General features: G+C 31.8%; 4 protein-coding genes across 6 annotated transcripts; 2 read left to right on the forward strand and 2 right to left on the reverse strand.

The window, feature by feature from the left end:
* Positions 1-6279: 6279 nt before the first annotated feature.
* On the reverse strand, positions 6280-8471 carry LOC135831153 (ankyrin repeat domain-containing protein 11-like). Of its 2 annotated transcripts, none has more exons than XM_065343433.1 (5): positions 8203-8471; positions 7982-8129; positions 7613-7700; positions 7411-7534; positions 6280-7343 (listed from the first exon to the last, which is right to left on the reverse strand). In XM_065343433.1, exons 1-5 carry the CDS (start codon positions 8329-8331, stop codon positions 6420-6422), a joined length of 1413 nt encoding a protein of 470 aa, XP_065199505.1. In that variant the 5' UTR covers positions 8332-8471; the 3' UTR covers positions 6280-6419. The 2 variants fall into 2 exon arrangements, with proteins under 2 accessions (XP_065199505.1, XP_065199504.1); XM_065343432.1 differs by having other exon boundaries at positions 7982-8141.
* A 112-nt stretch (positions 8472-8583) lies between these two features.
* Positions 8584-12076, forward strand: LOC135831152 (repetitive organellar protein-like). Of its 2 annotated transcripts, XM_065343430.1 has the most exons (11): positions 8584-8979; positions 9051-9405; positions 9491-9693; positions 9766-9995; positions 10067-10170; positions 10278-10422; positions 10497-10708; positions 10800-10989; positions 11084-11308; positions 11385-11534; positions 11606-12076. In XM_065343430.1, the coding sequence occupies exons 2-11, from the start codon at positions 9056-9058 to the stop codon at positions 11795-11797; spliced, it is 2001 nt and encodes a 666-aa protein (XP_065199502.1). In that variant the 5' UTR covers positions 8584-8979; positions 9051-9055; the 3' UTR covers positions 11798-12076. The 2 variants fall into 2 exon arrangements, with proteins under 2 accessions (XP_065199502.1, XP_065199501.1); XM_065343429.1 differs by having other exon boundaries at positions 8584-9405.
* A 1272-nt stretch (positions 12077-13348) lies between these two features.
* Positions 13349-15875, reverse strand: LOC135831155 (NCK-interacting protein with SH3 domain). Its single transcript, XM_065343435.1, has 7 exons — positions 15562-15875; positions 15191-15493; positions 14912-15114; positions 14728-14831; positions 14412-14642; positions 14166-14338; positions 13349-14087 (listed from the first exon to the last, which is right to left on the reverse strand). Exons 1-7 carry the CDS (start codon positions 15619-15621, stop codon positions 13893-13895), a joined length of 1269 nt encoding a protein of 422 aa, XP_065199507.1. The 5' UTR covers positions 15622-15875; the 3' UTR covers positions 13349-13892.
* Positions 15876-16075: 200 nt separating this feature from the next.
* On the forward strand, positions 16076-20925 carry LOC135831154 (protein HID1). Its single transcript, XM_065343434.1, has 16 exons — positions 16076-16387; positions 16652-16868; positions 16949-17100; positions 17173-17226; positions 17299-17467; positions 17545-17774; positions 17851-18048; positions 18130-18220; positions 18307-18432; positions 18504-18608; positions 18682-18846; positions 19166-19399; positions 19481-19632; positions 19701-19828; positions 19911-20069; positions 20144-20925. Exons 1-16 carry the CDS (start codon positions 16322-16324, stop codon positions 20205-20207), a joined length of 2310 nt encoding a protein of 769 aa, XP_065199506.1. The 5' UTR covers positions 16076-16321; the 3' UTR covers positions 20208-20925.
* Positions 20926-21697: the final 772 nt, after the last annotated feature.

Below are 21697 nucleotides of genomic sequence, written 5' to 3' on the forward strand. Positions count from 1 at the left end.
GAACATTTTCTCTGAGCTTATAAAGTTACAAAAAATTGAATTGGCAATTCTGAATGTATACAGGAAAAAAACCAGTCAAGTCCTACTACACATTGCTATGCTATCTGATGTAGATATCATAAATTCCAAAAAAAAAAAAAAAAAAAAAAAAATGAACATGAGATAAGTGGAGCATGATTTTTTGGCCACCCGGTGAAACAGTTTTAATATTTCAATTTTAAAACGAGACCTGCAGTTATACTAAAGCTTAATTGAAAATTTAGCAATGAAAGTCAAGTCGAGTGGTAAAAATAGAGGAATTACCTAATGACAGTCGTAGATAGGTACAGGACGCACAGTATACTTTCTTGAGATTTTTTTTCAAAATCTCAAAAACAATAAGTAAGTAGGTAGTGAAAAAAATGTGTTAGATGAGTATTTAAAATTTGTTCAGTTTATATCCACATTATTTTATTCCATGGTGAAAAGGATTTTTATTTTTTATCTAAATTTTAGAAACAATTGAGAATGGTTTCACACAGACCATTTTTGGGATTATTTTTCTCAATCCCTTTTTCACAGGGTCGCATGAAAATTGAAAACAAAAATATTTAGTGAATAGATTTGCCAAATGATAGCCTTTCTGCGAGGGAAAAACTCCACAATGTATACAATCATCTTGATAAGCAGTTGAAACCATTTTTTCCAAAATTTATGTCTCCCTGTTTCCAGAACCAACTTGAAGTTTGCCCTATTCTCCATTCCTTCACCCAGCCTGTTCGCCGACCAGCGCATTTAACGATGAACAATACACACAAACGCCTCCAATTTTAGAACAATAATAACTCTTGCAGTTAAGCGAAGCATCCGTTTTAGAAAATCATATTAATGTCATACTGGTGTAACAAATGACACTAGTCTCGTTATCAGGTCACTGACAGCGTATAAATCTTTGCAGCATAGCTGTAAGCGTAGTATAAGCTCATATTGAAATCAGATAATATTGCTTTGTAGGCAGAAAATATATTTCAAACTGATGAGTGAAATTCACCAATCTATTCATCATTCAAGACTTCCCTGTTTCTAATGATCATGTGTAGGTACAATATTGATTAAACTGCCATTTGTTAGGATTTTAGAATAGCCAAATAAAATAGATCAGCAAAAAGCAAAACGTATACCTACCTGCCTGTATCTAATTGTTATGCACATGCAAATATTCTCGATTTACTGCATGAATTTTTAAAACATTTAATCTCTTGAACTATCTTAATGGATACAGGTAGCTGTACTATTAAAGTACCTACATATACCTCTAGTCCCCTACCTAATACAATAAATACGCTACGTCATTTATATTATAAAGCCAGAGTCAATGGTGAATATTTGTACAATAATGTACAATTGAAGCATTACTTAGTCCTCTTTTTGCAGAAAATGTAGATAGCTAGATACTAATGGATTCAATTAACAGTGTAGCCATAATTTACGTATGGTAGGTAACGTTATATAGGCTCATAAGCTGACGAATGAGACGTACATATAACTACGTAAGTACCTACATAGGCATATGTAGGCAACTGCATAGTGTTACCTATAGTGCACCTAAATGAGAACTTGTTTAAATGCATTGTTTGAAGTGATAGTGATTTTCACATAAAAATGCGTATCTATCTATGTATAGCTTTACCCTTTGTAGGACTTAAAATAAGGTGCTTTCTGTTCCCCGACAGAATTATCGCTATTGTACGCTCACGTGAACTCGTACCTATTTATAAATTTATTGTTTTCAGTACGGGGAAAATAGTTTCGAGTTTTTTTCCCTACTCGTTTGATGATTTTTTTTACAACCCGTTTATCTGTCTACGATGAGCTTACCTATCTAGCAACATACCATACATATTCATAAATCGATCAAATAATATTATTATGTTATTGATTTTATGGACCGTGTGATTATTTTAAGTAAATACATTTTTTCTACGATAAAATCATTTGAAAATGTTTTCAATTTTTTATTCGAGTAATAAAATGGTGTTTATTTGTCATACTATTTTCCACGGGAGGATCCATTCCATATTATTGTCTCGTTAGTACGATGTAAGAGAAATTCGTATTAAATTATTACACCTGTATGAATTTCCAGTTATTTTTAACCAATGATAAGATAAAAGTAAAGTTTTCTAAAAAAAAAGAGTTTTGAGAATCGAAAACTGTTTCTTTTATCAGTTTGCGATTCACTTTTACAACCCTTTTTGCTACTTTTAGAATGGTTTTCATGAGTGTGTACTTACTACTTACTTAAGTATCAATGTGATATTATGCTGGGTAATAATATACATATTGTGCATCAGCATTTTATTGTTTACTTTCTGGCTTCATGTCAGAAACTAATCCTTACTCTCTTGTACAAGTATTTTCTGTAATTTGCGTAGATAGGTGATTTTAGAACCAAAAAAAATGTTGATAATACCCACTGAATATGTACTCAATAAAAAAATTTACATGTAAAATAAAAAAATAATATTAAAAAATAGAAATTCAATTACATACCTACAATCCTACATGGTATTTTGTATGTAATTTTTTTAAAACTAAAATTTTATTCAAATATTTTAAATCTATTTTTATTAAAAATCAATTAATAATTAAACATAAATATTGTTTTTAATTTAAAACAAAATAAACGTACCTAAACCTTTTTTTAAATTAAAAAAAAAAATACGAGTTGATAAAATCTTTTGAAAAATTCACCAATTTGCTCATCTCTTGACCAGTATGAAGCATTTTTTCTAATTTAGAATGTTCAAGTAATAAGTCCAATAAGCTATACTTACACAAAGCAAATAAATTAATAGGTAGATAATATCTAAAATAAAATAAAATAAAAGATAATTTAAGCTATGAAATCAAGTCACTAAAATGTGATTCGCCAAACGACTTTGAGGAATACCTATTCATTCAAATTTTTATCAAAAAACAGTACACCAAAATTTGACTCAAATAGGAAGTTCATACAAGCCTAGGGAAATATAAACGAGCAATTTGCAAGTTATGTTATGTTATTTTCGACGTGTTGTTTCGTTGAAACCTAAAACCTATACCTATCGTGTTTATTGAACCACACGTAGATATTCCAAAAAGTTATGAATTATTATCGCAGCTACCGTGACAAATGTTTGGAATCAATCATAAATGGGCTGAACGAGCGAAGCCATGAAAAATTGTACAATACGTATAGAGAAAAACAAATAGACATATCAGATATGTACTTTCATGAAATGGGTTACTTTCTCTATAGACGTACGTTTTATAGAATTTAGGTCGCGTGTGGCATTTTTATAAATTAAACTGCTGACGAAACTTTTCAAAACTGGTTTACCACAATAATAATATAAGTATGAGCATTTATTGAAATGTTCGTTTATTTATTTAACCAAAAAAAAAAAAATCTATAGGTATTACATACCAACCTAGGTCATGCAAATAGATGCAAATATAAATTTTTTTATATTATTGAGTATACACTATACGTACAGTACCATTATTACATTTATTTTTTATTTTTTTTTTGCAAATGAAATTGACATTTCCGAATGAAATTAGATAAGTTTTCTATTTTTATACTCATTATTCATTTCATCCTGTTCTGATGTTCAGTGATATGAGATAAGTTGAACGGATATTAGGAACCCACGCTGTGTACTTTACTATCCAGAATAATCCTCGTGTATTTTTCAACGAAGTTGTCAGAATTTCAAATTTCATTAAATTTGATTACAGAAAACAGCGCAACTTTCAAAATCGCCAAGTTTATAATTGCTTAATGAATTCACGAAGGATTAGTTTAAAATTGTAACAAACTTGCTAATCTATGTAAACACAATAAGGGAATTAAATAGTTGATTTACCTACTTTATTTTATTCTCGTTCACTTTGTTCTTCCTGGAATAAATTTCATTATGCTTAACATTGCACACATCTTCGTAGACACACTTACCTGCTTCGTGGATTTTTTTTTCAATATTATGTAATCTGAAACGTTCAGAATTGGGGAAAAGTAGAAATCATCTACCTATCAATCTTAACTTGAGGCTAATATATAGGTACCTACTATAAATTTGAGCAGTGTGGTATCAGCACACATTCACTTGTTACATCAACCTATAAAACTGAAATTGCATCAGAAGAGTTCTGAAAAATATTTCAATGCTTTGAAAAAACTTCATTTGTATTTCAATATCTGCTTGCTTAAAATTTAATTGAATATCTAAGGTGAATTTTTCTGCAGCCAGATCTACTCAACTTCTGACTTCCAATTTCACACCAATTTGTGGAGAAATATGATTCCTCTCAAGCTTCTCCATTAAAACGTTGGCCAGTATATATAAGATACAAAGCTCTCGGAAAACATTATTTTCATGAATAAAACACATTTTATAACAAATTTTGATAGCTGTGTCATTACTTCGGCGCAAATGCGTCCATAAAATGTATCTCAAGCACACTCTTCATGACTTGGCAACGTAGCATGAAACAATCCAGCATCGTCTATTGTACGCTTTGATAATGATCAAGTTTAGAATGTCTCCATTTATGTGGTAGAAATAGCAAAACAATGAAGTATTTAGTTTGGTGGGTACTTATAGTAATAATTATTTGTACTAGGTTTGTTGGTTTTACACCAGTCCCTTCCGTTATATTATAATAAAGCTTTCCCTTTAGGTCTTAAGTTTGTTCAACTTGCACGATTTTATACGTAGAATTGTATATGATATGTATGTGTAGGTAACTGAAAATACTAAATGCGAATGGAAATTTCATATTTCTTGAGTCAATTTTCCTTACGAATGAAAAAGAAAATCGACTTACCTATCCAGATATTATACCTATTTTGAAATGAATGCTGCTCAGCGTTCATGTTCTGGGGATCACTGTATTATGTAGGTAAGTATGACATTTTTAGAATTGTTTGCGCAGATGATGGAGTGACTATAAGAAAGGTAGGTACTGCAAAATTGATCCTTCATATTTGTTCCTATTGCATCGTTCCGAATCTTTAGATTCATGATTTTCATTCAATCAGTCGTTTTTAATACTGAAATATATTCACTAATCGTGTGGATTTGAAAAAATTTTAGTTCGATGGGGTAACTGAAATTCACCCACTCACTGATACGATATTTCAATTAAATAAACATTGTCAACAATGTGTACAGAATATCGATGATTCAAACACTTGTCAGAAAACCAACAGTGTTATAGAACAGTCGTGGATTTAGCTACCCACCTATTTGATAACAGAAAAGCTGATACCGAAGGGAAAACGTTCTGAATAGGTATCAAATTTCATCGTTAATTCTACAAAAGTCTATGTAAAAAAGCATTTTGAATAAAGTTATGAGGATTAAGTAGATATATATCCAATCATTAGAGTCGAATGAATTTTGAAAAAAATTTGAGTGATTCTAACAGTTTGAATATTCTTGAGTTTCAACTTTGAAACCACAGAATCAATGATTTATGAACTTTCTCACTAAATAAAAATTCGCTGTTTCAACGAATCCAGCTTTCTCATTAGTCATTAGAAAATGAAAAATAGTTATCTATTCTTTCGGTTGTTGAACTTCGAAAAATCCACACGCAAAAGTGCTTCAATTTCCATCAAGTATCTACACCCAACGTTCCTTCGTATTTTTGAAATTCAATAGGTAGGTAGGAAAATTTGGGGTGATATTTTAATTTATGTATTCGATTCAATCTGCATAGGTATAAAATATACCAATAAATATAGAAACCGCGCATTATGCATGTACGCTATTCATTCTCCTAGCAACAATTAAAAGGTTTCCGGATCAAAGATCACTGAATTTTGATTAATAATCATTGGTTTCTAGGTTTATTGCCCGGTTCAGCGCAATTTGATACATTGTACCTACGTACCTAACCTTATACCGAATGGAATCTACCTAAATCATTAAAATAGAATGATTTGAGTAAACGTATATCTACATATTTCAAATTCTAGATAAGATTACGTTCGTAGGTAGGTACGATAGATTACATTATTATTTAAAGTAGAATTGTCAGCACGCTACATTGTTTGTAAAAAATTTGCATTCATATTAATAATCAAGTGTATTTCAAGAAATTCACTCGTATTCAAATTTATGCGAAATGGCGAATACATTAGTAACACTTTACTCATCCAAAATACTCTTGGCTTTTGCATAGGTCAAACCTTTTCTAGCAATAAGTTAACGATTGTACATTGTACTATACACTTACAGGTATTTTACGAAAGAAATAATTCAATTTTTTGATTCAAATTTTTATTTCTGCATTTAAAAAAAAAATTAAATGAGGAGATTACTCCGAGGGATGGTCGATAGTCAATACAATAAAGGGAAAAAATGAACTAAAAATTAAATAGCTCAACTTTATTCGGTATTTGAATCATGATGCTTCGATTTATGATGCTTTTTCTTATGAACAGATTGTTTATGCGAACTTTTTTTGTGTTTTTTCTTATGTCCATCAGAAGAATCATTTGATCGTTCGCGTGACTTTTTCTTTCGTTTCTTCTTATGTTTTTCAGAAAAATCTCGAGATGGTTCTTGCGACCTTTTTTCACATTTCATCGCAGATCTGACGATGGATTCGTATAGATCATGAACATTCTTACGTCCCACTGAAGAATCATGAGATCTTTCTCGCGACCTTTTTTCACGTTTTATCTCATGTGTATAAGAATGAGAAAAATTTTTATGCTTCTCAGAAAATTCCTGAGACCGTTCTCGCGACCTTTTCTCACGTTTCATCCTATAGTCGTACGAATCAGAGAAATTATCACCACGATGCTTTTCTTTCAGACGATCTTCTTTATGAGATCTTTTCTGCGAGTATTTTTCATTATCATAATGCGAGGAACTCTTCTCATCGCGTCTTTTGGAATAATTGTCGCGATCGTCGTTGAATTTATAATCACGATACCTATAATTATTATCTTTAGAATGTTCTCGATGTCTACGATGTCTTCCATCATTATCATAATCACATCTCGATCTCTCGCGCGTTTTGTACCTTTCACTAGAGCTTTCACGACGACGATAATTATCAGGGTGTTTTTCATTATCACCGCTTTGCGTTTCTTCGAGTAATTCTTTTTCTTCTTTTTCTATATGCATCCAGCGTTTAAACGGATTTCCATCGTAATATTTACTACCAACGCCTAAATACGAATCGATACGCGGCTGAATTACTGCTTTTTGAGCGGTTTCAACCTCGACTGCATCAGATCCCGTTTCTATATCGAATCTTTCATTCAAGGATTCCATTTGACTGGCAACTACTTCTCTCAGAACCTATATTCGACACAAGTTTTAGTGCTCGGAAGTTGATTTTTGTAAGAATGAATTAATTCTGACTCACTTCGACGTAGCTTTTTTTATTAGAATGTACTCTTTTTCCTCGATGAGCAGCTCTTCTTCGTTTGGCATCTCTTTCAGCAGCGAGTAACTCGATTAAACAAATTGAATCGCCTTTACTTTTATTTCTACGAAAATTTCAAAGCAATAAAATTTTAAATGCTGAAATTAACGGAAATTAAATCAAATAAAAAATTTTAATTTACTTGTTTTTGGTGGTATTATCAGTCAAATCGATATCATCGTTGGGTTCACTTTTGATCCCATCAGTGGAATGAATAGCGTCCTTTACATCTATGAATATTATTCATCATTAATGCGTGTAGAGGTGAAATATTAAGGATACATAATATTCAACTTTGTAAAATATTTCGCAAAAACTTAGTAAAATAAATAAAGGATATTTGAGTCAAATAAAAAGGATATTAATCATCCATGATACTAAATCACAATGACAGCATATCCTGGAAAACAAAATTAGATGAATATGCTATTCTAAAGTTTTCTCTCGAGCAATCCGTAGTTTCGGAATTCGAAAATTTTTTCCAATAAGTACAGTCTTAATTCAGGTTTACCTATGGTAACTTCTACATCGGATCCATCGGTAATTTTAGGATAGTCTCCGTTTATTTTTTCACATTTCATTTCATGCTTTAAGAGCTTTTCTCGAGGTATGCGGTGTTCGGAATTGATACTGCAAGGAACGAAGTGCGTTTCATCCGTCTGGAATAACAACTTTAAAAATTATACACGTTTTTGAGAATCAAGCAAACAAGGTGAATTGAAAAGAACTAACCTCAGCGAGAGTTTCCAAATCTGAAATATTCCACCCAACAAAATCCAAGGTGTTTCGTAACCATGTTTTCTGTTCATCGATGAAAACTTTGAGATTTTCCAACATATGATTTTTATCCGTTTCATTCATCGTTTAATTTCGGAGGGTGTAAAGCTCACACATATAGACGAATAAAGCAAAGAATGAGTGAAAAATGAAAATTCATTCAAAAAAGACAATATTAAAGACAAACGCGAGAAAAATTCATCTTTTCCTTCGTTGTTTTTTTCTCATTGCTGATAACAAAAATTTCCAAAAAAAAATTATTATCAATGGATACCTCCACCTGAAAAATTGGATTTCCTACTTTGCAAATGAGATAATTTTCTGCGACGGAAGTTCTTTAATTGAGCGCGAGGAGCGCTAAAGCGCTGTAATCGAATGCTCGGCTTCATAAATTTTAAATTTTTATTTATTTAAAAAAAAAATTTAAAATATAAATAAGGTTATTGAACTAGGTCAATTTGATCTCATCATTTTGTGCTGATCGACTGATCGAGTCATCGCCTCATCGATGCCTTTGTTTGAAATTTTTTTGCAAACGTCTGTCATCGTTCCCCAGAGTTTTCAAGGTTAGGCAACTTGTTAGGCAAGGCTTAGGCTAGAATAATTTGTGGGATCAGCTGAGTTTCTGAGATTGGGATTTTTGGATTAGGTACTTATATGAATAAATAATTAATAATTAATAGTTGATCAATATTTTTCAAAGAATCTTACGTTATAGTTTCTTTTTGCGTAGTAAGTAGTTTCCTTAGTGCGAAAACTAAAAGTTATTTTTCAAGTGAAGATATACCTACTCGTTAAATCAGTAATCATGAATGCGTACAGTAAGCAGGCATTTCCGCGGAAACAAGAATACGTTGAGACAAACGCAGGAAATTTTGCAACTGATGAGAAAGATTTGAATAAATCTCCGCCGAAGTTTATCAATATGCAGAAAATAGTCGATGGAGCAAGTTCCGCTTCGAACGCAGGTATTGTGTACTACAAATGTCTTTCGGAAGAAATGGAAAAAAAGATCAACGAATTGCAAAAGGCAATCGAAGTGGCTGAATCTACGATGAATACTCAAAAGCAGAACATCGAAGATATGATTAACCGCAAGAATCAATTGCTGTGTGATTTTCACGAGCAGTACAGAAAATTCACTCGTAAAACGGAATGGTGAGTGACAATTTGATTAATGCCTAGTTCAGTTACTTTGACTTCGATTAGGTAACGCTTACACCTATCTTCTGTATCTCTTCAGCGAAACTAAGATGGAAGATGAAATCGAACAATTGATCAAGTTTCTAGACGAGTTGATGCCTTTGCATAATGAAATATCTTACGTGAAAACTTCCGAAATCAATATACGGAATTACGTGATGGAAAAATATCAAACTATTTGCAACGAACTGCAACCAGTTAAAGATGTTTATGAAAAGAATGTTGAACAATTACAGTTGACAGGTAGGTAAATCATTTTCGTGTTATAATAAGTGTTTCGAATGAACGTTTCAAATTTCAATATTAATTTTTCAGCGGAGAAACTCAAAGAATGGAAATCTCAATGGGAAGCATACGACAAGTTGAATTCGGATATCAAATCTGCCATTCGTCAACATGAAGAAAAATTGAATCATCTTAAATGGTCCATCAAAAATGAAGCAGCTGACGCTGAACTTATAAAGAACGAGGGTGAACGAATCCAAATACAAACCAACGTGGAAATTTTAGAAAAACAGCACATCTTGAGAAACGAAGCGATGAAGGTAAATATTTCCAACAAGAAAGCAAGGATTTTTTCATCAAAATAGAAATTCGAATTATCTATATTTTGCAGATTCAACATACTTTTCATTCGTTAAAAGATGAATTTTCTAAATTGAAAAGCGAGCAAAACGAATTCATTCGGATTAAGGAACAACTGTCCAATTATAATGAAATGTAGGTACAATGTACATATACCTTTACTAAGTATATAGGTAATAAGTTACTTAATATGTTTATAATTACAATACCTACTATTATGGACAAAAATGTTTTGAGTCTAGGTTTTCCAAAGATAACCAGAAAGTTGTTGAATTAGACGCAAATATCCGAGAGAAAAAACTCGAACTGGTAGAATTACAGAAGAAAATCGAAGCTAATTCTAATCATCTACATGATTTGGAAAACAAGAAAAGGACCAAACTTGAAGTAACGTTTCTGTAAATTTTAATTTCAATAATGTACTTCAAAACCTGAATAATATTCATATGAAAATATTTTAGAAACAAGAACAGTTATGCAATATTTTACACGAGTACAAAGAAAATATAACCCAGGAAGAAACTAAATTGAACAATTTGCTCGAAGAAGAACGCTCGATTGAAGGAAAAATGAAACAACTTTCAGCTGAAATCGAAATTCAGACAGAGAAAAGGAACACTTTACTTAAGAAACAACAAGAAGAAAGGAACGCTTTACTTGAAAAACAACAAAGGTAGGTATAATCCTTAAATACCTAGGCCTATTCCTTAATAGGTAAAGTGTTGAAGTGACCAACTGTTCCAATGATGCGTTTTGATTTTCAGTTTCTCGCAAGAAGTGACACGAAAAGAGAGTTTGATGAAAGAAATCAATGACTTAGAACATAAAAAAAGTTCAACGAAGAAAAATGTTTTAGAATTGAATAACGAACTAGAAACGAAGATGAAAGCAATCAACGAACTGAAGAAAAATTTATTTTCGAATGATATTTTAGTCAAAGTCAACGCACTTGAAGTAAGAACACCATATGTCGTTTATATAACGCTAGGTACCTAGAGCATTGATTTTATTACCTCTGTGATGATTTTTCCGATATCTTCTTTTACAGGCGAATGCGCTTCATTCCTACCTCACCGTAGAAAACGAGTGCCATGTAACATCTGAATTCATTGATACCGAATTAGATCCGTTACTTGATCAAATTTGTAAACAAGAATCTCAAATTAAAGATTTAGAGAAACAATTGAAGGAATGTGCAGCTGAGGGGCTTATGCTAGAGAAAGAAGTGATCGAAAAAGAAAACCGTCTGAAAAACATTGCAGATTCAATTAAAGTAAGAGTGTAAATACCTAGTTTCATCAATCTTGAATTCTTGACTAATTTGAAATCAATCAAATGGTTTTTTTCAGACGAGTGATAGTGCTATTCTTGCTTTGAAACAAAATGTGCATCAAGCGAAATACATTACGGTACAAGAATTGAATAAGCAATTAGTTGCATTGACTAATCATGTGAAAAACGAGCAAAACTTGGTAGCGAAACTGAAAAAAGAAATCGAGGTAAATCTCAATGAAATTTTCATTATTTGTAAAGAATTTGAAAAGTTATAGAGAATTTTGAATAATTTCAGATAGGTCTACAAACGCAAGCGGCGACTCAAGAATCGACAAAGAGTAAAAGACGACTTCTTACTCCAGAAAAAGCACGAAATGTTGCTTCGTCAACGTCGAAAACTGCACGATCGAAAAAAAAGGTCGAGGAACCGGTAGATGCCAATAAAAAGAAGAATCAGTCGGATAACGATATTTACAATTTCAACTAAGTTCTTGAAAAAACGGATTTTAAAGCTTGTTCGTGTTGAAATTATTCATTTAAGAAAGAATCAGTTTTCATTTTGATTAATTATTTGAGTTTATACTGGAGAGATGATTTTTGTTGTAAAATACGTATAAATATAAGAGTTGAATTTGAAATAGGTAATTTTGTTCGAATGAAAACTAACTTCTTTTGAAATATGCCTTCAGGAGATCGGTATGCAAACTCTGTACGCTTACGTGAAATAATTCACATACCTAATTTCTTACTACACTGTTTACTCACAACTTCGATCGTCAATACCAATACTGAGCAGATAGGTAAATCTACGTTTAGCTTTTTAAAAAATAATCTAGAATAAACATACATATTTAACACACATTAAAACGCTCGCTTTCTCCTTTATTCATAAAAAAAAACTGTCCTTAGCCCACGATCTTTTATTTGTTTGCCAATGATTTCAAGTTATTTTGATTTTATACCTACTAAGTATCCATAAATTTTACCAATAAAACTCGAAAACCGAAGTATATAAACTTAATAAATTTATTCGGTTAAAAAATCACATCAATTCCTCCTTTGTTACGCACGTCTTTCCTAATACTAAACAACCGGTCACTGCCCAAAAATTGAATTTCCAAACTGAAAAATAATTCATTAAATTATTACTATTAAAGTATAAATCAGTTGAATGGAATACGAACAACTCACTTAGACCATAAATACCAATTGAAAACGACCACTCGTATATCAATTTAAAGAATTGTAAACCCATTTCAATGAACTCTACGACCAACCATGGATAAGGATATGAATTTTCATCAACCTTAAATAATAAAACTTCAAGGTGAAAGCAAGTTCTTGGAAAAAAAAATTAGCAATAGATACCTAGTTGAAATAGATTTTATACTTTTAGAATTCCAATTAAGAGTAATGCATTCAAACTGATGATCACAATCGTATGACTGAAACATGTTGCCACGATACTTTCTGAATACATAGTTCTATCTGTTGAAAAGGAATTAAGATGAAGTATTATTCAAAATCAAATTCATTTCTGCAGAGATAAGCACTTTCCCCAATACAAACAAAGCTTCGAAAAATATATTATGTTGAATTTCTTTGCGGATGAAATCTGCTCATCTCTGATCAGAAATGAAGATTAGTCTGAAAATAATATAGTATACCATAATACCATGATTTTGCATTAGAAAATTTGCTATATCTCAGGATTTTCCATATATCACTCAGAGCAATAACCTGTAAAATCAATAATCATTTTGAAAAAACCATGAAACACCAAACCAAACTTGGTCATTTTTTTTTTTACGTAATTTGTAACTTCTAATTACGAGATTCCAATTAAATTTCTGCTGTTACGAAGTGAATTATTACTTACTATTCTAGCAACACAAAGAAAAATCACAAGTAATGGACAATAACTGAATATTTGATAGGGGTAAAGTTGCTGGCAAATTCGAAATTGAAGCTGTGAAATAAAAATATAGTCACGATATTGATAATAATTTGTGAACTGTATGAAATTAATAAGTACATGAGAATTCAAACCTTTTTTATACTCATATTAATTAAATACATATATATTTTTTAAGAACTTTCACAATTAATAATTGCATTCATTTTAATCAATCATACTTTATGGTAGCATATCATCATCTATAAGACTAAAATTCATCCGGTAAGGTAGCCAATAAATAATACGTAATAAAGCAAATGTGCATTTTGGAAAAAAATGGTAACATGATAAATGCGCGTTTGAAAAAAAATTTCTGAGTATTGCAAGTTGTATAAAATAATTCTAAAATTAGTTAACGTAATTAAAAAACGCAAAATGCATCTATGAATCATTCACAAAACTAAACGTGAAGTCTTTTGTGCAGATCGATGTTCAGATCATTCGACAAATTAATGTAGATATTAAAAACTTGCTCGCGATCACAAAATAGATCAATCTACTACATAATTCAAAATTGTTCCCACTAATTAATTTAAATATTACAAAGATCATGCTTTCTAATGGGTACGTGTTTAATAAATCACAAATGAATGTAAGCGATTGAACTGGAAAATTGTTCATAAAGCTAGGAAGACACGCGTTGAGATAAGACGTATTCGATATCAGCAATCAGTTTACAATCTTGATCTAAATCCTTTCTTTCTTCATCCTTTGAAAACTGTTCGATGCACGATTGAATTTTGGATATTTTATCAGCGTAATCCGATAATTCGATTTTTTGTAGTATTCGTAAAATTAATTTTAACCATTCATTTCTTTCCTAAAATAGTGAAACAAAAATTAGGTAAAATTACGAATTTTTCGATAGTAAATGTACGTAATAAATTGAATTACTCGCCTCATAATTAGGCGAATTATCAACTAAATTTCGTAAAACAATATCAATCAATACGGCAACATCATTTTTATAAAATAAATTCGATGTTTCGTCACTGGCAAAAATATCGGTAATAATTTTCAGTAATGAATTAGCAGCAGACGGTTGGTGATCCAAGAATTTTGCCGGATCCTCTGAAAATGATAAAATGCGTGATAAATCAACATCATTCTGGATGAAATTGATTCTCAAAAAATGTATACTCACTTCCGCGATTAAAGAGTAACAGTAAAGTTTCGGAGAATATTTTGGGATTATCACATTGCGAGAGTGCTTGAATGGTGAGATTATCTGAGATCGAACGGTTTTCGTCAAATTGCAGATTATAGACTAAAATTAAGTTCACCAGATCTATCACTATATCTTCTTGATCAGGATCGTCTGATGGGCTTTCAATTAAATTCAATAATTGTAAAATGAATTCTTTCCCGATTGTATCTGATAACGAATTGAAAAACGGAAATTAGAATGAAAAAAATCACACATCCAGTTCAAAAAAACACAAAAATGTAATGTAGCTCACCAAAATAAATTATTGGTAAACGTTCGCCGATGGAAAATATTTTTGTGAGGACGTTGATGACTGGAAGAAGTTTATCTTTATCGTTAATATTATTTTGTACATCTCTAAAGTGAAATAAAAAAAGAAAAAAAATTATTACAATGACAAATTATTTTAATCCAAATGTGATCGAGTGCAAATGTACCTGGTCAACTCTAAAGGTAGGACGGATGCAATTAAAACAAGTATCGCAGTCCTCGATAATGTGCACAGTAAATCAAAACTCTGCAGCAAAAGATTCCTGATCAACCACCGTGTTTCCATTTGGTAATATTCCGCCAAACAATTGACAATGTAGTAATCGGTAATGTGCAAAAAACGTTTACTAATCGCTGTGTCTGCATCTGTCTGTGAAAATAACGGATCATCCAATTAATTTCTGCGAAATACGATGAACTATCTCAGTATATTACGAAATCATTACCAGTATGCAATTAAATTCTCTCAAATATTCGACAATTGACGCCTGATCATCGAACAACTCCCATGATCGTTGCTGTGCATCATCTTTCACAGAAGCTAAGTCTTCTGTGATGACAAACAATCGTGTCATATCTTGTGTATTATCGATCAACGAAAGAGGTGCTTCAGGGGAAACTTCTAGCTTTGAAAGTATCTCGGTGATGACTTGGACAGCAGGAGGCGGCGCCAAGGTTGAAAAATTCTCCAAAACTACATTCACAGCATGTGTTGCTAGTTTATGGGAAAGATGGGTTTCACATCTGACCTGAAATAGTCGCACATTATACGATACTCGATCAAAATAATAATAAATAATGTTTAAAATTTACGTACTCTCTCGATCATTTTGTATACTTGCTCTTCGGTGATAGAGCAAGGTGTTTGATTTTCCATATTCGAAGTGTAAGTAGATGTTATTTCGACGATTAGTACATACTGAAGGATAGATATCGACGCGAGTTGAAACACCGATCAATACTGACGATGATTGGGAAGAATTGTTTCAATTATTTCAATTACACCAACACAAAATCTTGCATTTTTGTAGCATTCTTTGATTCAAATTCAAATCAAACACAAACAGCTGATAATCAATTTTGAGGAAAATTCACATTTTGAAGCAATAAGCAATTCAATTTCATTTTGCTCAACTTTGCTGCTCAATGGAAGTGTTTTTGTCTTATCGGTGAATGTGCATTGTTGACAAATTTAGAGAAACGTATGTAATTGAGAAATTTTAATTAAATTATGCAAAGTAGTGAATATTTTTATTTAATATAACGAAGTTTATATTTTGAGAATCTCAAATTTCATTTCGAATAAACATTTTTTTCTTTTGAATACACGGAATTTAAAAATTTAGTTGTATTTGGCAACAATGTAAAAGAAAACTGTCTCGCTGTCTGATAAAATCTTTTGTTGTCTACTTTTCGTGACGAATTTCGGAATTCATTCAAGTAATGAAAGTGGGTTCTTTTACTACTAATTAATAATGTATTATTCATTAATAATTCGTATTCGAGATCCGTGGATGTTGTTTAATTGAAGCTGACAATCGTAACTCAATTTCTACCTGGAAAACAGACTGATCAAGATGGGTAATTCGGACACTAAACTCAATTTTCGAAAAGCTGTCATTCAGTTGACCACAAAAACACAGGTAATTTGATAAATAGTTTCAAAACTGTAATATGCGTGAGCAATATTGAGCTTTTGTTTCAATTCTGTGGCAAATGCACATTAATTAATGGAATCCTGTGTTTTCATTTCATTCCATATGGTTATAACACTTCAAATGGTATATCAAATTCAAAGAAATTGGTGTTTCGTTTTTTGAATTTGAGAACGTTTGTCAGATAAATAATCTTATTTCCTTCGAGATTTAGTTCATCTACGAAGTAATCTCGTTTGTGTTTCATTTTAGCAACCTATCGACGCTGGCGATGAAATCTTCTGGGATCAGTTTTGGTGTGAAAATGTTCTAAATATTCAAGATGTTTTCACTTTGATACCGGCGCCTGAAGTTCGATCATTACGAGAAGAAGCTCCAGCCAATCTTGCCACCCTATGTAACAAAGCTGTAGAAAAAATGATTAAGGCAGTCGATAACAGCTGTCGTACGCAGCAAGAACAACAAACAGGTATGTTTTTTGCCAGCAGTAAGTAGGTATAATTTGAATGAGTTTGATTCAGAAGACTGACAAATTATTTTATTTTTCAGTATTGAATTGTTGTCGGCTCCTTACGAGATTACTGCCTTATATTTTCGAGGATCCGGATTGGCATGGATATTTTTGGTCGACTGTAAAAGCAAGATCAGAGGATGATCCAAATGCAGTCCCCCTGGCTCAGTTGCTACTTGGTGCTATTTGCGTAAGAAACCTACAAATTAATTGTTGGTATTCGTGTTTGAGAGTTTTTTTCAATTTTTTAAAATATTTTCAGGATCTTTTGTTTTGTCCCGATTTCACGGTAGCTACGAATAAAAAATCTGGACCGGTAATTTCCATTTCGAAGAATTATGAATTATTCTTGTAATTGAGTTGTTCGATAATTTATCGTATATTTTAGGATAAAGCAGAAGATTTACAAGCTATCGACAGCTGCGAGTATATTTGGGAGAAAGGTGTAGGCTTTGCTAACTCTCCGCCTCATTATCCCACCTACGATACAGCTAGAACAGAACTGCTGAAGTTACTTTTGACATGCTTCAGCGAAATCATGTACAAACCTCCATCAGGTAAAAATATTTTACCATTATTTGTTCTTCAAGATACGTAATTATATTAAATTAATTTAATTTTCACGATTTTTTAGATCCCTGTGAAACGCCAAATAACTGGATACAGTACTTAACGTCGACAGAAAATCGTCACGCGTTACCGATGTTTACATCTCTATTGAACACAGTCTGCGCTTATGACCCAGTTGGTATGGGTGTACCATACAATCATCTGTTGTTTACAGATACAATGGAACCTTTGGTAGAAGTGTGTTTGCAAATACTTATCGTAACACTGGATCATGATACTTCAACAGCTGATGAGGTAAGTTGGTGGAAATCACTCTGTATGGTTAATTTTTTTCGTAACAACGAGAATTAATTTTATTGATTTTTTTCAGTGTGGAAATCAAGAAAACTTATTCATTAATTATTTATCGCGCATACATCGGGATGATGATTTCCATTTTATTATGCAAGGATTCACAAGATTACTTAATAATCCGCTGGTTCAGACGTATCTACCGAATTCTACTAAAAAAATTCAATTTCATCAAGAACTTTTGGTATTTTTCTGGAAATTATGCGATTATAATAAGGTAATGTTTGCCTTCAAAGGAATAAAAAAAATTACTTAAATGTACTGAAGTTTTTATCCGTCATTTTTATTTCGTTTTCAGAAATTTTTGTATTACGTATTGAAAAGCAGCGATGTTCTGGACATCTTGGTTCCCATTTTATTCCATCTCAATGATTCTAGAGCTGATCAATGTAAGATTACTATCTCTAAATAATTCAATAATTTACTTTAATTATTTATTGATGATTTGTTCTTTGTCAAAAAAAATACATTTCAGCTCGAGTTGGTCTAATGCATATAGGAGTTTTCATTCTGTTGTTATTGAGCGGAGAACGGAATTTTGGTGTTAGGCTCAATAAACCCTACACCGCTACTATCCCAATGGATATTCCAGTATTCACAGGTACTTAATTTTCAAATTTACTCTATTTTTGCTTATTTCGATCAAATCTCTAATGATTAATCAATCTATAGGTACACACGCTGATCTTCTCATAACAGTTTTTCATAAAATAATTACAACCGGACACCAAAGATTGCAGCCATTGTTTGATTGCTTACTCACAATTCTAGTCAATGGTATACAAATAATTTCGTTAGTCTTCATAAACAATCTTATTTGTTTGTAACCGTTTGGCGTGGTTATTTTCAGTATCTCCTTATCTGAAGATGCTTTCAATGGTAGCCAGTACCAAACTTTTGCATTTATTAGAAGCATTTAGTACGCCGTGGTTTTTATTTTCGTCGCCGACCAATCATCATTTGGTATTCTTCCTGTTGGAAATATTCAATAACTTAATTCAGTATCAATTCGATGGTAAATATTCATTCTTATTTTGTTATTTTGAAATTGGAGAACAACCCAGTTTGTCAAGGTTAATCCTAAATTTTCCTGGATCAATTTCATTTTCTCTGTGCAAACTTTAGTCCTTTCAGCCTGTAGAAAAATCAAAATGAGATTTATAAGATTTATCCGGTATGAAATTTCAAAAATCAAATACCTCTTTATTTATTAAAGTCTCAGTTTGTCAGTTCCCTAATTCCTTGTATTTGAAACATATCCAGAGAATAAATAAAGCCATTATCGACAATCCATATTGGAATTCAATTTACTAAATTTCTCGTTTATTTCGCAGGTAATTCGAATCTAGTGTACACTATTATCAGAAAAAGACAAGTATTCCATTCGCTAGCGAATTTACCTATCGATTGTGGTACTATCAACAAATGCCTTAGCAGGAGGATGAAGAAAAACGTCGTCGAAGCTCCTCCTGAAGAAAATATTCCTGAAACGCCCAGCATGGAAGGATCAAAACCAGCTTTGCCTGCAGAACCAGGAACCTTGAAGGCTACACTGATGGAAACTCCTGGTGGGTAATTCAATTGTAATTCAGTTTTGTTTTCTTTTTGATCTTTTCCCTCCTGATTTAACGATAATTGTGTTTCTAAAGGTGTAATGAAGATGACGGAACGAGAAAGTGCGCATCCTGGCACCTGTGAAATTCCGGCTGAACTAGTCACCTCGAATAATAATGATCTTAAAAATTTGAAAATAACAGAAAATTGCGTTTCAAAACCGTCGCCAAGTTTAGGACCTGTGAAAGTATGTATATGATTAATAAATCAGAAACGAAATGAGTTTATTTTAATAAAACGATGCTTATTTTTCAGACCAATGATAACACCTGGGTTCCAACTACCGAATGGGTAAAATCTTGGAAAGAAAAATTACCCCTACAGACTATCATGAGATTATTACAAGTATTAGTGCCTCAAGTGGAAAAAATTTGTATTGATAAGTAAGTGAGATCATCAGGAGATTAGCTCTCTCAACTAAGTTTACATGAAAAAGTTCCTACGTTTGTCATTTGTATTTTTCAGAGGGTTGACCGATGAGAGCGAAATTCTAAAATTTTTACAACATGGCACTCTAGTGGGGCTGTTACCTGTTCCACATCCTATACTTATTCGTAAGTATCAAGCTAACAGTGGAACGACAGCTTGGTTTAGGACTTACATGTGGGGAGTTATTTATCTCAGGTAGGTGACATCAAATCTATTCAATCTTTGAATAAATTCGTCAATTGGTTAAAAATTTGTATTATTTTTTTCAGAAATGTTGATCCTCCAATTTGGTATGATACTGAAGTAAAATTATTCGAAATACAACGAGTTTAATTTTAACTTGTGTTTGAGTAACGGATATTTCGTAATCATTCCATTTTCTAATTTAATAATTAATACTCGAAAACTAAGAACTTGTTATCAATTTTTTATGCTTAAAATTTCGTTGAAATGTCATGTGTACTTCGGATTGTCGATTCAATTCTGTGAGCACGATTCGTTTCTTTTTGGAAGTAGAAGCGGATGTGTTGTCCTCTTCTTATTTATTAACTCACAGGGTGTACAAATAAAAAAAAAACAATCCCCTTTTTTTCCCTCGGGTCTAAAAAATATTTAGAAACTAACGGAGCCAAACTGCTCGTAAATAATTAATGTATTTTTTAAATTCTAACCTTTTTTCAAATGAATAAAGTATCGAAATCTTCCGTAGGGAAGCCTTTGACTTGATTAAGTAGGTATTCGTTTGTTTTTGTTCGCATCTGCTACTTGCAGTGTGTGGTACGTATTATGTGAATTGTATTAATTACGGATTTTATCATTTTATTTTGTTATTTATTTTATTTTTTTCACCTGTGTGATTTTTTTTGTTGATTTATTTTCTGATTACGTGATTACGGATAATTTAATCATTTTTTTCTTTTATATCCGGTTTTGTTTTTAAAATTGACATATTATCGCCATTTTAATTTTTTATACAGTTTTATTATTATTCACTGTGTATTCAACGTTTGTCCTACATTCCTTAATGTAAATTAAAAGTTTATTTTATGCAGTTTTTGTGCTTTTATTTGCGATGATTATAAAATGTGGAATACAAAATAATCAGACACCCTGTTTAAAAACTGTATTCTAGGTACCTATTTGTACTTTTTTTTTTTCAAAACATGAAATGAGAATCTCGTGGAATTGTCCCCAGTACCGGAATTGCTTTACGATATAACGACTATAATACTTGGAGCAGTAGGATCCTAGGAACGAATGCATTCTAATACTTATTGATGGTATTTCTAAAAATGATTTGAAAGTAAAGTTCCGAGTCCAGGGGAAATAATTACAAAGAACTGAAATAAAACAACATTTTGTCCTGATTCAATTTTTTGTTTCATGATCTTTTCGGAGTATATGACTGATGAATGAACGAAAGTAATCACTAAGCCCTAAGCAGTAAGGTAATTAGATTAATTTCACGTAGATATTGCTGGAAAATTCATGCTTCAACCTGTCGAGAAAATAAAAATTTGAGCTTATTCTTGCAACTTGGAGGGCTTTGTGTTTTCCTTGCCAAGTTTTGACGTTTGCTTTCTCAAAAGTGGTTTTTCAAACGAACTGTGGAGTGTGATAAGAAAGTTCTTACTGCGATTTGCCAAATAAACCAATGGAAAAAACGCTACAAGATTTTCTGTTTTCTGATTGGCTGATTCTGTTTTGTAAACAAAGATACGATTTTTCATTGGATGAAGTAACTTGACTCGAACCAATCAACGAGAACAGGAACACCGAAACGAATTCCAACGAATCCGAAAGCTCTTGGTATAAAAATAACA

This window comes from Planococcus citri, chromosome 1, assembly GCF_950023065.1.
Source record: "Planococcus citri chromosome 1, ihPlaCitr1.1, whole genome shotgun sequence".
NCBI classification, from domain to species: Eukaryota; Metazoa; Arthropoda; class Insecta; order Hemiptera; family Pseudococcidae; genus Planococcus; species Planococcus citri.